The sequence below is a fragment of the Oncorhynchus tshawytscha genome, linkage group LG22 (assembly GCF_018296145.1).
Source record: "Oncorhynchus tshawytscha isolate Ot180627B linkage group LG22, Otsh_v2.0, whole genome shotgun sequence".
In the NCBI taxonomy this organism is placed as follows: Eukaryota; Metazoa; Chordata; class Actinopteri; order Salmoniformes; family Salmonidae; genus Oncorhynchus; species Oncorhynchus tshawytscha.
In genome coordinates this window covers 2,892,799-2,910,491 of record NC_056450.1, presented here as the reverse complement: position 1 = coordinate 2,910,491, position 17,693 = coordinate 2,892,799, and the positions used below count along the sequence as shown (strand labels likewise).

The 17,693-nt window shown below is 41.7% G+C and overlaps 1 protein-coding gene across 1 annotated transcript in view; it reads left to right on the top strand.

Moving 5' to 3' along the window:
* Positions 1–10,795: 10,795 nt before the first annotated feature.
* The window catches only part of LOC112221578 (DENN domain-containing protein 2D), a 57,903-nt gene continuing 51,005 nt past the window's right edge, over positions 10,796–17,693 (top strand). The window contains exon 1 of the mRNA XM_024383719.2: positions 10,796–11,448. Within this exon, the coding sequence (XP_024239487.1) occupies positions 11,391–11,448 (58 nt within the window). The 5' untranslated portion in view covers positions 10,796–11,390. The remainder of the gene's footprint in view (positions 11,449–17,693) is intronic.

Sequence of the window (17,693 nt, the reverse complement as noted above, 5' to 3'; positions counted from 1 at the left end):
GCTAAAGGCTAGGCTACCGCTTTCAAGGAGAGCGACACTAATCCAGCCGCTTATAAGATATCCAGCTATGCCCTCAGACGAACCATCAAACAGGCAAAGCGTCAATACAGGACTAAGATTGAATCCTACTACACCGGCTCTGATGTTCATCGGGTGTGGCAGGGCTTGAAAACTATTATGGACTACAAAGGGAAACCCAGCAGCGAGCTGCTCAGTGACGCAAGCCTACCAGACAAGGTAAAAGCCTTCTATGTTCGCTTCGAGGTAAGCAGCATTGAAGCAAGCATGAGAGCACCAGCTGTTCCGGACGACTGTGTGATCATGCTCTCTGTAGCCGATGTGAGCAAGATCTTTAAGGAGAAGTCTATATTTAATTCTGTGAATAACACTTGTATCTTTTATCAATGTTTATTATGATTATTTTGGTAAATTGATGTGGCTCTCTGCAAAACATATGTATTGTGTAACATGATGTCCTATGAGTGTCATCTGATGAAGATCATCAAAGGTTAGTGATGAATTTGATCAATATTTCTGCTTTTTGTGACTCCTCTCTTTGGCTGGAAAAATGGCTGTGTGTGTTTTTGTGTCTTGGCTCTGACCTAACATAACCATAGTTTGTGCTTTCGCTGTACAGCCTTTTTGAAATCAGACACAATGGGTAGATTAACAAGAAGTTTCTTTCATTTGGTGTATTGCACTTGTTAATGTGTGAAAGTTACATGTTTCGGAAAAATATTTTTGAATTTCGCGCACTGCCTTTTCAGCGGAATGTTGTCGAGGGGTGCCGCTAGCGGAACCCCTAGCCATAATTATAACACAAAGAAAATATGGCTGCTTTGGTGTTAACTCTACTTGCAATATTATCTCAGCTCCTGAGTAATGCAGGTTACTGGTAATCTGACTGTCGATTTAGGTTTGCAAGCATATCTAAACAAACCTGACACATTTTGGTCTTCCGTATGCTGCAGCTCGTTTTTGTGTAATGTTACGAAACAAACAGTAAGAAAACAGTAACATCAGAATAACTCACATTTAACACCAGGTTAAGTCATATTTCTTAATTTTATATATCTGTATTCTTTAATTATTTATTTTTAGTAGTTAATTACAGACATTTATTTTCTACAAATGTGCGGCAAGCCAACTCAGTTGAACTAACAATTCACCTTTGGAAGGCATTGAAACACTAGCACTGCCTTGTCTCAGAACCACCTGAAGCACAAATGCTATTGTCTGTTTGAATAAAACCTAGTGATAATGTACTATTGTAATGCCAAAATGTACTCAAATAAGATGAGTAAATTGGATGTTTTCATATTTTTATAATAAGAGGAAGTCTCCAAGTGCTGTTACCACTAGCCACAGGAAGGAAAAGTGAAATTGTGTTAGTTTGATAGCACCTGCACCGTGTCAAGTAGATCAAACATTTCCCCTCCCTTCCTGTCATATGATGTTTATTAACAGGAAATTGTGAGATGCAAAAGTATTTGAAATACGCCTCTTACACAAATTGAGATGATGCTGAAGAAATCTGCTATTGCAAAAATTATCCAAGGGCTGCATAAAAAACCTGAATACACAATTGACTCGCTCTAATCCTCCAGACTGTGCAATACACATGTAGTGATTTGTCAGTTTTTTTGTTCTCTCTCTATTCTCGTTTTTACACCTATCCGGTATATACCTTACACTTTAAATGTATGAAACCAATATCCATTTTTCTGTGCTTTGCATAGTGAATAAAGATATCTCCAAACATAGGCCTAAGCTAAGTACCACAGGTAATGCTGCGTAGTGCAAAATTGAACTCGACACTGTCATGTCGTTGGCCTGGGGGGTAGGTTTATGACAGTCATAAATACCTCTTCCCCCCTTTTTCCTCTCTCTACCCTACTGAGGTTACATTTGCAAAACCCTTGGTTAACATAGAGATTCGGGGAACATCAGAAGGTGGGGGGAAATTAACTATAGTCTGGTAAATCCGAACAATTGAACATATGCGGTGGTACTTAATGAATATGTCAGTTCGGTTGTCATCTGAGACATTCTCATCAATGATAAGATGCCAAACTCTACAGTGGAAAGTCTACACATCAGAGTTATCGGATTCACATGGAATTGTTGTTCAATTTAAATGTTTGAATATTGAATTATTCGTTATGGGATGAAATGTGATTTTAGCCTCTAAAATGTGAGATTTGGATCTTCATAAAATATGGTTCTGCTCAATCATTGGCCCTCCCCTGTGAAGGGACATGGGCTACAAAACTTTTCAAACACGCCCTCCTCTCCCTTCCTATATAAGCCCTTGACGACAATATAACTTCCTGTTCCGAAGATGTGAGGACGACGGTCCTATGTCAGAATGGTTCAGATAATAACTACAGAACGAAGCCAACATCAGCGTGAGCTTTGGTTGCAAATGGTATGAGCTTTGAACTCTTTTCACTACAGAAGTGATACCTCCTAGCCGTTGAGTTAGCAACAGCAGATGCAAACGAGGGTTAGGAAGGAACAGAAGGAGTATCCCGTCTATCACACAACGACGTACTACAACGCATCTGTCAAGTAGAGTAGGCCAGAAGGCTATACTGGAAACCTAACCTCTATCAAAATAAAAAGATGGTGGAGCCGCAAATGTTCTTCTGTGGAAGGGTGTTTATTTACAAAGTGATTCCGGAATAAAAACAACAGTACTGCCATCAAACATATACCTTAAGGGACAGCTAAAAACAATGCTGCCCCATTCACAGCAAAATGACCTCTCTATGAACTGAAAGAGAGGCTCCTTTTGTAGGGCTAGCCCATCCCCTCAGAACAATTAACCCTAATTAATTAAGCAATTACCTCGTCAAACCTACATTTTCCATTAACTAAACATACTAAAGGATATACATTGCAACACGTTTTTCAACAATATCACCACATAACATTTACAACATTACATCACTACTGACAGTGTCTTTCAATATCCCATTTACATGAACGAACCATTCGGGACAGGCACTACAAAGTCATCCCATTCCCTTAGCTCGGGTCCTTATCCAGCATACCCGGAAGCTACAGAGAGAGAGAGAGGAACAGAACAAACAAACAAACAATGTGCTCATCCACAACATAGATAAGTATAATACATATTACTTATATTAAATATGAACATTGACATAAGTGTGCAATGTATGTACTAAGACAGAGAAGTTAACTTCTGTGTCGACCCACATTGTTACCTTATCTGATAATGGAGCAGGGAGGAGTGATGAATGTATGCGTGCGTTAAAGTACCAAATGCTGCCCGCGGCCAGTGACGGACTTCTACGTTACAGTATCCAATTGACCACCAGAGACATTCTTCAAAGGACTCGGTTGGGCAACACGGCCTTCCATCTATCACCAACCTACCGCAGCTCAGAGTAAATATTTATTGCATTTTCCTTTTCCAAATGGGCGGTAATTTAGAATGCATAAGATACTGTATTTACGATAGCACAGCTTCGGCCTTTGTTCCTCAGTCTTCCCGCTCCTTCACTCAAACCCAGACCCTTTTCTTTTGTGTAACAAGCTATCATATTTGTTTCGCCGGCTAGGGCCGTTTTCCTTTATGATGTCATTTGTAATCAAGTTATGATTAAATTATGTGTATGTGTAATTCTGTGTGATTAGTTAGGTATTTAGTAAATAAATAATTAAACCCAATTTTGTATTGCTGATTCAAATTGTTAGCTGGAAGGGGTGTGTCACCTGAGTGGGTTGATTCACTGATGTGGTCATCCTGTCTGGGTTGCCCCTCCCCTCCCCCCTCCCCTCCCCCCTCCCCTCCCCCCCTTGGGTTGTGCCATGGCGGAGATCTTTGTGGGCTATACTCAGCCTTGTCTCAGGATGGTAAGTTGGTGGTTGAAGATATCCCTCTAGTGGTGTGGGGGCTGTGCTTTGGCAAAGTGGGTGGGGTTATATCCTTCCTGTTTGGCCCTGTCCGGGGTGTCCTCGGACGGGGCCACAGTGTCTCCTGACCCCCCCTGTCTCAGCCTCCAGTATTTATGCTGCAGTAGTTTGTGTCGGGGGGCTAGGGTCAGTTTGTTATATCTGGAGTACTTCTCCTGTCCTATTCGGTGTCCTGTGTGAATTTAAGTGTGCTTTCTCTAATTCTCTCTTTCTTTCTCTCTCTCGGAGGACCTGAGCCCTAGGACCATGCCCCAGAACTACCTGACATGATGACTCCTTGCTATCCCCAGTCCACCTGGCCGTGCTGCTGCTCCAGTTTCAATTGTTCAGCCTTATTATTATTCGACCATGCTGGTCATTAATGAACATTTGAACATCTTGGCCATGTTCTGTTATAATCTCCACCCGGCACAGCCAGAAGAGGACTGGCCACCCCACATAGCCTGGTTCCTCTCTAGGTTTCTTCCTAGGTTTTGGCCTTTCTAGGGAGTTTTTCCTAGCCACCGTGCTTCTCCACCTGCATTGCTTGCTGTTTGGGGTTTTAGGCTGGGTTTCTGTACAGCACTTTGAGATATCAGCTGATGTACGGAGGCCAAAATAAATTTGATTTGATAACCAAGAATGTACAACTTTCAGATGAGACTGAATTAAATGACGATTGATATTGACTGCTATTGATGTAAAATATTACTAGGTCTGTAAGAGTTTATTCGGAAGATAACAGCTCTATAAATATTATTTTTTGGTGCCTGACTCTCTAGTTAATTACATTTACATGATTAGCTCATTCAGGTGATATTAATCAATTATTTTATAGAATAGCATGTCATATCACTTAATCCGTCATAGCCAAAGACACGACATAATTGGAGCCCCCTGATAGGAATCTAAAATAGAATGACACTTTCATTTGGATTCAGCCTGTATAAAGTCGAAAAGCAGATTACATAAATTTATTACACATTTTTGGAGTAGTAGACAAGCATTATTGGGTGTGTGTGTGCTGAAGATTCCCCCGCCTCCGTGTTCTCTGACGTAGTCAGTGGGTAACGTAAGCGAACACATTTCTGTGTGAGGGTTCAGAAAGCTAATTATAGAAATCTGAGAAATAGAGCGTTTGGCCAAACGCAGGGCTATTTCTGCCTGGCGCGTTTCAGACGGGGGTAGGCTCGGTCATTATTAATTTCTCGAGCGAGGACAAAGAGCCAGCCGATTGAAATTCAGGAGATATAAGCTTGACCAGCGATGTATATCTCTGTCTCTCTCGTGAGTAGACCAAGGCGCATTTCGTTGTTGCCGCGTGTTCCGGTTAAAACATTGTCAAAAAACGCTGAAAGGGGTTTGAACATAATACGTTATAAGTAAAACCTTTTCCTTGCCAAGGGAATCCTATGTGCTGCATTTTCAGACACAAAGGAGGGTTTAGCTTGCATGCTAAAGCTAACAAGGGAAAATAGGCCATTTGTTTTCTTGTGCTCCGTTGAAACTCCTCTGCCTTGCAGAACGAAAGTTCCGCCCCGGGTAGTTCCGTTTGATTTCAGCGTGTGAAATCATTGACCGCTGACGTGTGCCCTAATATATTCGTTCATGAAGAATTATTCAGGTCACACTCAAGTCATTACTTATGATATCCAGACGGATATCAACGTCTTATCCAATTGAACTAATAAGTGTAAATCTGGCAATTTACATTCTGAAATAGATATTTTAAATAATATCCAAATTGATGAGTTTTCTAAATAAGACATTATAAACTTTTAACAAACTGACCTAGATGAAGCAACTTCTCAGGTTAATTAGTGTAATTCCCAAATAGCCTATATAGGTCTGATTTATCATTAAATTGATAAATCAGTCAAATTAGTTTTTTGCAAAACCATTCAGTAATCCAGTACTGACAGAAGCCCCGCCCCAGCGGGAATCCCATGTGGTTTCGGTCTTCAGGGAGAAGTGCACCACAGTGTTGAATGTTCCCAACATTAGATCTACTGTTTATACTTATGATATCCAATCAATGGAGATTGCATGGATTATCGTCTCATTCAATTTAATAAGTTACATTGTTGAACTTAACTTAATTGTTCTTCCAATCAAATGAGAAACTTTTAAACTTCTCATATTAACCTAGATGAAGAAACTTCTCAGGTTAATGAAAGTTTATTACCCAGATAGCCTACCCAGGTAGGATTAATCATTGGCATTGTTTAATTCATTCAATTTTGCAAATTCATTCACGTCCAACTTCCACATTACTGGTACAGTACTGATAGTTTGTCAACATCTATAAATAGATTAAACTTGTCTTTGCAGCTTCCAATGAATTCCAAACCCAAACTTAAAAAAAAAAAATAGGAACATTTTTCCTCTAAATCTTTCTAATATGCAAGCTATCAAAGGTGGTCACCACTCCTCCGCTAATTAGTGAACCTCCGCCCATAAAAGGATTGATCTCTGATCTCAGCAGCGATACCAACCCTAATTATGCCATTAGCAAAGAAACTGCCGAAATTGCGAACGCTCTCAAATCAACCATCAGACACAGGCTTTGTGACGGTTCTCCCCACTTTTGCACTGATGTATCACCATAGAAATGTGGCATCGGTCCAATACCACAGTGCACAGCTGAAGCACATGCCAGACATGGCTAACATGAGGGGACAGGTGGAGAGAACTGAGCAATTATTTACAAAAGCAGGAAATGAAAACATTCTGTTAGTCGAGGAACTGCGTTTGCAATCTGAACAATTAAAAGTAATTGCAAATACTTATGACGATGAACGAGCACAAACTCTTCAACAAAATCGTTGTCTCCAGGAACAACTCGATTTAGCCAAAACTAAATACGTTGTAGTCCACTCCAAACTAGATAAATCTGTTGTTATCTACAAACAGGACCGCGCAATTTGATAACATGCAGGCAGTTTAGTTGAACGTTACTCAGAGTAACATGGTTCTACTCTAAATTCTGCAGTACAAAGACAATCAATTGATGAACACAATGACCAAGTTGGCTGACAAATCAGCAGAACTCATTGAAGTCACTGACCAAATGAATCATGAGAGAACTCGGGTGATGAAGATGGAAATCCTGATTTCTAAGCAAGCGGAAGAAATCTCATCACTGAATCTCTCGCTCCGTACTCAAGACCTCGATCTGCAAACAATGACAGATAAGTTTGAGACCGAAAGGAGCAAGTGCGACACTCACGTGTCCAAAATCAGTACTCTAAGTGTTCAAGTGGACTCTGCAATGAAGCAGAATACCACCCTTAGGTACCATCTGGAGGAAGTACAGAAGGGTCATGCTCTACAGAGTGACTATCCATCCAAGCAACCGGAGCCCGGTACTCAAAGGAGTGAAGACGATAGGTTTCAGACATTGCCTCCATTTAGTGTCCCTTTGTCTTCTCCTCTTGGCCATTCGGCACTGAGTAATATGGTGAGTCTTGGCCAACAAAGCCAAAGCTGGGCTTCTCCTCTAGGCCTTTCGGCCCCACTTTCCCCACAGGATGAAGCCGACCCTCTCCGCCCGCTTGACGCAGAATACCTTGACAAACTTGTCAAGAATTTCCCCACCTTTGACCCCGTTCCAGGTCAGCCAAACGATACTGAAACGTTATTAGCTGACATAGAGGACACGTTGGATGGCTACCCGAACGCTACGGGTTCTGACAGGGTTTACCTGTTGAAGCGAACATCGAATAGACACGTGACCAGGTTCATTCGCCTACAACAGCAACACGTGCTAAATGACTACGCTAAACTTGCAACAGCTTTGAAATTAGTAGTCAGCGGTTCTGCGACTCACAAACACAATAGCTCACTGGCTTACACGGTCAAACAAGCTCGGAATGAACACCCACAAGCTTACTATCATAGGCTTCGTTCAGCTTACTTTGGCCTACTCACTGAAACAGGCATGGAAGACCTGTTACCATTTAAACAAATGTTCCTGTTGAACATGTATCCTATCTTCATTACCTACTTGGGCCCTGCAGCCCACATCGGCTTGCCTATCTAAAACTCAGAGAGCTTGCAAGCACAGCTTTTGAGGCATCAAAAGTTCGCAACGCTAAGAGCCCTGACCACTCGGTTTTGAAGTTTGACCAGGGGCACTCACTCCAGTTAGAGGGTGCATTATCAGGTATTGGAGTGTTAAGAGATGACGCACAACAACAGTTTCTACCACGAAACCATGATTCCAATAACCTCCGCGGTCTAAATAACTGTAAAGTACGTTGCCATCAAAACGACTACAGCTACAATCGACCTGTTCACTACGTCCCTGCACCCAATCCACACAGTGTCAGAGCACAAGGGTAACAAAGGGTTGAAGGGAGATCAAAACGTAAACCAATGTTCTCCAGAATATCCACTACTTGAAGAACTAAAGCGAGAAACATTTGAGAAAAGAGTAAAAGATAAGTCACAAGGACTAGACGGGGAATTACCGGACACCTGGTCCGCAGGAATTAACACCCATAGCAAGGACGTTAAAATTCGAATCTCTCCGGCTCTCTCTCTCTCTCTCTCGAGACCCTATCCAGGGCCAGCTTGATCAAGAAACAAGCCCACGGGCTTTGTCTATAGACTCTGATACAAAAGTTGTGAAGAAAAAGGTCAAACGCTTCGTTAAAGCCAAGCCCACTCAAAATCTGAAAAGTCGATCTGCTTCCACCTTGAACAGAATTGACACATCACGTCGTTGCGAACGACCACTCCACTTTGTGGTGAATATGTCCACTAAACACGAATCGAAACGCCCATACCTGGAAACAGTCCTGGAGGACTGCTTAACTTGTCATGCGCTAATTGATTCGGGTGCGACAATATCACTCATCTCTCAAACATTGTTTGATGATCTAAAAAGGGCTTTGAAGCCAACTAAACGTTGGTTAAAAATGGACCGATGCCACACTACACTTCGAGGGGTCACTCAGACTACCTCGCCTCTCACATTAAGAGTCATGCTGAAACTATACTTCCAGGACGTATCGCTCGTTCACCCTGTGTATGTTACCAGCCTCAACTGTACCCCTGCTACTTGAGGCAGACTTGATGGATTGGAAAACCAACCAGGTATGGTCACAGGCTACAGTGCCTTCTCCACCGACCACACTGTCTTCTTCTTACGCTAGCTGCAAACGCAGTCATTCACGAGGGGTATCTGTCAAATGCACCCCTTGGGAAAAAGACGTTTAGAAACCTCTTGTTGCAGAATCCGATCCAAGGAGATATTACGATATCTCGACACATTCGATCAGCCAATCTGATTGACAATTCTTGTCATGATTTCGAGCCAGCTGTCTCTGTGAAAGAGCAACTTCCCTCCTTGCAGTCGTGCAATACGGTAGTTGAGATGAACTTCTCTTGCCCTTCAGACACTTCCACAAGCACTGCGGCTGTCTCAGCAAGAAACATCGATGCGCAGAGTATACTCTGCTTCCGATGATACACCTTCTGCTTTGTGGGGGACTGTCAACCCTTACAATGACACTGCTGGCGTCAGTCCAGCAACTGACCCGATGACTCCCACTGGTGAAACACTTTGCGATATCACAGACCGATATCCTCGTCTCAGTTTGCAGGTACTGAAGAGGGTGCCACACGCGGACGTGGTGCTGACTGACAGACCTCGACAGCCACTGAGGGTGTTGAAGCACAAACACCAGGAGATTTGGTTGAAAGGTTACAGCCACTCTCATAATAACGCGGCCACTGACAACTCGTACATAGGGTCCAAACTTTTTGTTTGCTTCTCGGATACCAACACCACCCGCTGGTGGGGGGGTCCCGAGACACAAAGGGGGGGAATAGTAGCCCAGACCCATGATCGAGGCCGGTGGGGGGTCGATACTAAGGACAACACCGTACGAGGCCGCCAGAGCATAAATCAAATCTAGTTGTAAACTCCCCTTTGAGAACAGTGAGGAGCAGACAGGCCCCTAGACAGGGATTATCTTAGAACACATCTAATATAGTACTGAGGTGTACCACACTGGTCGTAAAGGAAGTCCAGTGGACTTGTCCACCTCCAAAACAAATGGCAACAATAATCATTCCTTGCCATGTGTAGTAGTCACTACAAGACAACTAGTAAAATGCTCTAATCATGTATTACTGTAGGATAACATTTCAGAATAAATCGGTAGGACAACTGGACCCCTTGAGTACCAGTAGTAATACCACAGTCAGTCCAGCAACACTCGGTAAGAGGATTAGTAACCTCACAAGTTAAATTGCTATTGATAATATCAACATAGGAGTCACTCAGAGTGCAGCACGGGGAAGGGAATCTCCATTGCATTCTTCCAATGGTTAACACACATGCCACTAATAAATAGAACCCTCCATTCAGGAGAAAAGTTATTAGAAGTCATGAACCACGATCACACCACGTACGACATCTCTAATACTTAGAGTACTTCCGACATGAAGTTAGCTCCTCCGTGGATAACATAGCTATGAATTCTACTTCTTCATACCAACCTCCACTACAATAGCGGAAGACAGAGACTGGTAGTAAAACTACTATAGACTCCCTCGACACCAATTCTGACTGACCTCCAGGCAACGACTTGAAAATGACCTGACTACGTCAGACTCATTCTGAACAAGTTGTAATCTGCCAGGATACTTGGTTTCCTTCCCTTGACATGTGCGCTTGCGTAAGCATAAACGCACCTGCACAACGGAACATCCAATTAGGATTTATGCTAGGATCACTTAAGGGTCCGAGCAAAATACCAGCCTTAGTAAAGTTGAACATTTATTTTGAGGCCTTTGACTCTACAGCTACAGTACTCACCAGTTTTCTTCCCAGAAGTCCATAGGTCATCCCTGTAGACTGCCCACAACTAGTGCCTTACAGCTGTAGACTTATCTTGTAGTTATCAACTTAGGATAGTACCCTAAGCAACACCCCGCAAATTAGGAAAGCCCTAGATATGACATTAGGCAATGCCAGGATCGGGTCATTTTGCCAAGACCATGGACGTAGATAGAATACAGTCCAATTAGATGATTAAGGGGGCATAACTATAGTTAGTTTTGTTTATGCTTTCATTCATTTTGTTTCATTTTCTTTGGCACATAGAAAGTGATAGAGCCATAAACAACTTCCACATACAACCATCAGTTAGTGCCACAACGCCGCTCATTTGGGAGGAAATGTAATGATATATTTCATGAGTGTATGTGCGTTGTTAACATCTGCCTAAGTTACTGCCCAGATCTTCCAGTCTGGACGACCAGACGACGGGTCCGGAACGGCGATCCCAATCCAGACATTCGCTGCCCAGCCTTGGAGTGGACTTCTTCATTTGCAGACACCCTACCCGGGTCGACCACCAGAGGGGGGACTGCAACGGCGATCCCAATCTGGACATCCGCTGCCGAGCCATGGAGCGGACTTCATTCGCAGAAACCCTACCCGGGTCGACCACCAGATGGGGACCACAACCAGGGCAACCCACGGTCATTTTTATGTTGGTTTGCAACATGCAGGTTGGCCTGACAGTCATAAATACCTCTTCCCCCCCTTTACTAATAAACTAAACTAAGCATGAATCTGCAACGGACAGGTGTGTATAATGTATGACCAATCTCCTGATTTCACCACGTGTGTGTGTGTCCTCCCTTCAAACACAGGTTATTATCCACAGCAAAGTAATACTTCTGAAACATGTTATCCCTTTCTCTAATGGAATCATTTCTGACATATTATTTGAAACACGGCACTCTACTTTATGGGAAGTTATGTCAGCTAAATCAGATAGGGTTACTTTATTTTTGTGAAATGGGAGAGCGGTAAATAAGACTACATTTGTCAGGTGAAAACACATCAGACAATCAACCAAATTTGTCCGAATCAGTTAAGGTTGTTTGTGTATTGATGTCCAACCAATACTTCCTATAGTATGTTCCTATATAGGACATTCAGTGGTTTTGCCCTGTCACACATTACAAATATTATGTTGTGGTTACTCATACCTAGTGACTAAAGCCCCATTCCCATTGGCACTTTGAATTAGGGCCAAATTTGAGCTGGGTCGAGGGAAACTGGGGCCAATGCAGACTAATCCTAGACGTGTATAATAACACTCACAGCTTTCAAAGAAAACAAAGATCTAGGCGATGGATCTTACTTGTTACATGACTTTCATTTTTCATTTATTATCTCGTATGTCAAAGAGGTGGGGGAGTGTGACATTTTGTAAACAATCCCCTTTTGCTGTACTGTAAGTGCCGCCATATTTTTTTCTTACACAACCCATACAGATGGTTGTTTGGACATAGGAATTGAAACAACAGGATAGGCCGCCCTGCAAATTAGTGACATCTGCTGGTCAACAATAAATAGCAGGGTGTCATTTTCAGATCCATTTTTTCCTATTCAATAAAGGCCTACAGAAAGCTGCCAGTGGGGCTTTCCCATGGTACCGTTACTTGCCCCCACTCTAGTCTTCTCTATAAGACTAGCTCTAGCCTTCTTCTTAAGACTAGTGGTACCGTTTTATGTTTAGTTTTACAGATTCATTTATATTGACTTACTGAAATTCAGTAAAACCGAAACCACCTGGATTCGGTCTTATGTAGCAACATTGGAATTTCTGTTTTTTACTTTGGATAAAAGTAGAGACTCAGAGCTACAACATGGTATATCATACACTGCATTTGAGGAACAATGGGAAAGTGATTCTGCTTTGAAAGTTGATCCACTTGTAAACTCACTTTTGAGAACTGTCTTTCAATGTTTTGGTACTAGTATCGGAGAGCCCTTTGTCTACACCCATCAGCATTGTTCACACCCTTTTAAGCCTTAGCCCCACCCATCTCTTTAAGGGTTGATCCGAGCGTTCTGTACTAAATTGCCAGCTACTTCCAGACATCCAAGAGAGAACAGCTCACTGAACATTACTCCCCCTAGCAGAGCTGGTTACGCTGTTATGTTATCCAGAGCGTTGGTGACTGCAACTGTGGTGTCAGATGGTCCATTCGTGCACACACTGGACGTTCTGACCGATAAGTAGGGTTGTTCTGAAAGCTCTGACCTCACAACTACAGTCAAGCACCCAAGCTAACTGGCTAACATTGGCTAGCTACTTCCAGACACATAATGAGAGAACACCCCACTCTGACCATTTTACTCCCCCTAGCAGAGCTGGTTAGGCAGTTTTCATGTTATCTAGAGCGTTGGTGACTGTAACTGTGCTGCTGGCAACAACTGAATTACGCTTTGTTGCTGACGTTTACTGACACCGGACATATTCAACAGGTGTTGAGCATTCAAAAATGTATCAGTTATTCTGCACTCTGGTACACGAAGGCAAGAGTCTTTTGTTAAGACTTCTTATGGCTGGGGGGCAGTGTTGAGTAGCTTGGATGAATACGGTGCCCAGAGTAAACTTCCTGCTACTCAGGCCCAGAGGCTAAGATATGCATATTATTAGTATATATGGATAGAAAACACTCTGAAGTTTCTAAAACTGTTTGAATAATGTCTGTGAGTTTAACAGAACTCATATGGCAGGAAAAAAACAGAGAAGAAAATCCTGAGGTTTGTAGTTTTTCAACTCTTTGCCTATCCAAGATAGTGTAAATTTGGTCTGATTGCACTTCCCAAGGCTTCCACTAGATGCCAACAGTCTTTAGAACCTTGTTTGAGGCTTCTACTGTGAAGGAGGAGAGAACCAGAGGTCTGACTGAAGGCCATGAGCTGATCACCCGTGAGAGGTAGCTGCGTTCCATTGCATTTCTAAAGACAAAGGAATTCTCCGGTTGGAACATTATTGAAGATTTATGTTAAAAACATTCTAAAGATTGATTCTATACATCGTTTGACATATTTCTACAAACTGTAATGGAACTTTTTGTCTGGACCTAGTGCTCGCTCCTCATGAATTTGGATTTGTAAACTAAACGCACAAACTAAAAAGAGGTTTTTGGACATAAATTATGGACTTTATCGAACAAAACAAACATTTATTGTGGAACTGTGATTCCTGGGAGTGCATTCTGACGAAGATCATCAAAGGTAAGTGAATATGTATAATGCTCTTTCTGACTTCTGTTGACTCCACAATATGGCGGGTATCTGTATGGCTTGTTTTTATGTCTGAGCGCTGTACTCAGATTATTGCATGGTGTGCTTATTCCAAAAGATTTTTTGAAATCTGACACAGCGGTTGCATTAAGGAGAAGTATATCTATATTTCCATGCATAACACTTGTATCTTTTATCAATGTTTTATTATGAGTATTTCTGTAAATTGATGTGGCAATGCAAAACTACTGAACATAACGTGCCAATGTAAACAGATTTTTTTATATAAATATGAACTTTATCGAACAAAACATACATGTATTGTGTAACATGAAGTCCTATGAGTGTCATCTGATGAAGGTTAGTGATACATTTGATCTCTTTCTGCTTTTTGTGACTCCTCTCTTTGACTGGAAAAATAGCTGTTTTTCTGTGACTAGGCGATGACCTAACATAATCGTTTGGTGTGCTTTCACTGTAAAGCCTTTTTGAAATCGGACACTGTGGTGGGATTAACAACAAGTTTATCTTTAAAATGGTGTAAAATCCTTGTATGTTTGAGGAATTTTAATTATGAGATTTCTGTTTGAATTTGGCGCCCTGCATCGAGCACTTTCACTGGCTGTTGTCATATTGGTCCGGTTAGTGGGATTTCAGCTGTAAGAAGTTTTAAGACATAGCTAGCTAAACAATGGACTATAGCTAGCTAAACAATGGACCATAGTCACAACTCATGACGTTACCAGCCTGCATGAATCTGCAGGTAGCTAACCAACTAGCTTCTATGGCTATAACTAGTCAAGCAAATGTGTGAGATACGAAGAATAAGATCATACACAACGTTAGCTAGCCACCCAGCCAGCTAACATTAGCTAGCTAACAGTACACTTGAAATGAAACCACTTTCAGTCAAAATTAGAAATGTGTAATATCTGAAAATGTAGCTAGCTAGACTATCTTACCAGTATACATCATGGCTGGATGCGTCTCCTGTCTGATGCCATGCAGGGTTGCCCTTAGTTTGACGATGTAACCCAGAATGGTGTTTTCTCCATCTCCTTAGCTATCATACTTGAATTCCACTGATTTCAAAACTCGGTCCTCCAGAAAGTGGAGAGCATAAGCATAACGTTAGCTAGTGAGCCAGCCAGCTAACTTTAGCTAGCTAACACTACACTTTAACTTGACATTAGGTTTATGCAGTTTTACTACGTGATATATATATATATATATATATATATATATATATTTTTTTTTTAAACAGTGTTTGACATGATTACCTAGACATACTAACCAGATGCGTGCTATATGGCAGACCAATCCAAACTCATCTCTCCGCATGTCCAGCCCACTCATTATCTCAGCCAATAATGGGTAGCGGGAAGGTTGCTGACTTGTGGCTAAACCAACTAGGCTCATAATTTAACCATTTTATTCATATGTACAGATGGCATTCAAGTTTGATATTAAGGCACATGAAAGTTCACAAGTTCGAGAAGGCATTTCTGCCAAAAAACACATTTTGATAAATAAATAATTTTTACGTTCAAACAGCTCTCCTGTGAAGTCTTGACTTGCGACATACGCCTAGTGTCCTGAATCGGGTCACAAATATACTGTATTTCAAAAGTGTCATTACAGTCAAAAGACCTGTAGACTGTTGAATGCCATTTTCCCCTCTTCAGTAATTTTTGCATTTGGATAGAGTTAGCCTTTTCTCCCCCCTCCTTGTCCTCCGACTTGATGAATGATGTCCCTGCCTTGTCCATCTGTGTTGTCTCCAGCTGCGTTGTCTCCCTCTAAGCACTACAGATAGCCAGAACAGAAGGAGGATTATAGATAGCCGTAATGTTAACATAAAGCTGAATATTGAAACAGGAGAAGACCGCCAAACAAAAACTCTTGTTGGCTTGCACCTCAGTCATCAACCTGTACTCTGGTATAGTTCCCACATATTGAGCCTACCCTGTAGTCTTGTGGTAAGAGTTTCTGTTTTGAAGACACAAGGTTGGGTGTTCCATGATGGCTGAGCCATACCAAGTTTTTAGAAAATGTGACCGTTTGAGTCTGTGTGGTACTCAGCATTAAATATATTGCACAGTGATATTTTAAACACCATCCCCAGAAATCTGGCCTGTGTAGGATCTTCTAGGATGGCGTAGTGATCATTGCAGTTACCTTTTGCCACAAAGGTTGAGAGTTCAAGTCCCATCTGTGACCAATTCCCTACTGTTTAATGGTGTCAGTATACCTTCTAAATTCATGCAATTTCAATTGTCATGTTGTTTTACCTGAATGGACGGATGCTGGCGGTCTTGGGTACCGCAGTGATCACCCTGGGAAGAGTTGTCCTCTGGGGAAGAGCCATGCATGTCAAGTGACTGTTGCAACTGTCAGTAACGTTTAAGAAAGGAGTGAGTGTGTTGCTCTGCTATGTTTTACCTGAGTGGAATACTTACGTGTAGCCATGGCTTATAAACCATTTTCTACATCCAATCTAAGGAGGGTAGATGTTAATTGGATTATTAAATATATAGTACAGACAAAATACAACCAACCGTCATTATCAGTACATAGTTCTGGTACGAAAATCATGCAGTAGCTACCTTTGTTGTTGATCCCTGGCCATGTCCTTTTTGTTCATTTTGGGACTGGCGCAGGTTCTTGGAGGTAGGCCTTCAATTCCATGACTAGACCTATAGGCTAGATTAAATGAATGGGACAGAATGGGTATGAAAAGGAGATGAAAATAGCTAACCAAGATACCCAGAACAGTGGTTCCCCTAGGATGGTAGTATGGGTGACAAATGGCATGGTTTTAGAGGCCCTCTTGGCCACAGACAATATTTAGCTGTGTTAAAGCAAATTTCCTGCAATTCTACACACTTTGCCATGCAGTGGAGAGTACGTTTTACAGTTTTAAAGCTAATTTCATTCAATTCTAACACATTTTCCCATGGCTTATGTCGTGTTCTTATGTAATTTACATTTTTTTGGTCATTTTTCAGACACTTATACAGAGCGACTTATACAGTGCGCACATCTGACTGACTCAAACATTATAACAAAATCAATGGGCGCCCCATGCCATTTTTTTACATTTTTGATTCCCCCTTATTGTCTAGTTTTTATTTTGGGTATTGTTAGTTCTCAAATATGTTATTTAAAAATATATTGCTCTATTTCCAAGACATTGTGTATCTGTATTTAGTTGTTTAGGTTTATACTGAAAACCTTTTACATCCCTTTTTTTTTAAATCAATAAATATACACTACCATTTAAAGGTTTGGGTCACTTAGAAATGTCCTTGTTTTTGAAAGTAAAGCGCAAAATGTTGATCCATTAAAATAACATAAAATTGATCAGAAATACAGTGTAGACATTGTTAATGTTGTTAAGGGGTTAGGGTTTCCTTCTGGACAGGCCCTAATAAGCACATGCCCCAAGGCAGAGGTGTCAAACATATGGCAGGGGGAAATTTTTTGTTAGATCATTTAGGGGTGTTGTAACTGTTGCCAAATAGTTATATTAACATATATTGCTAAGAATGTGAGTAGTGTGACTCCCCTAGCAGGTCTCAAACCCAGGCCACCAGCACCAATGACAAATGTCCTGAACACTGTCCTAATAAGGGATATCCCTAGGGCATGTGCTTATTGGGCCAGTATAGTTAGGCCCTGTCCAGATATAAATCCTAACGCCTTT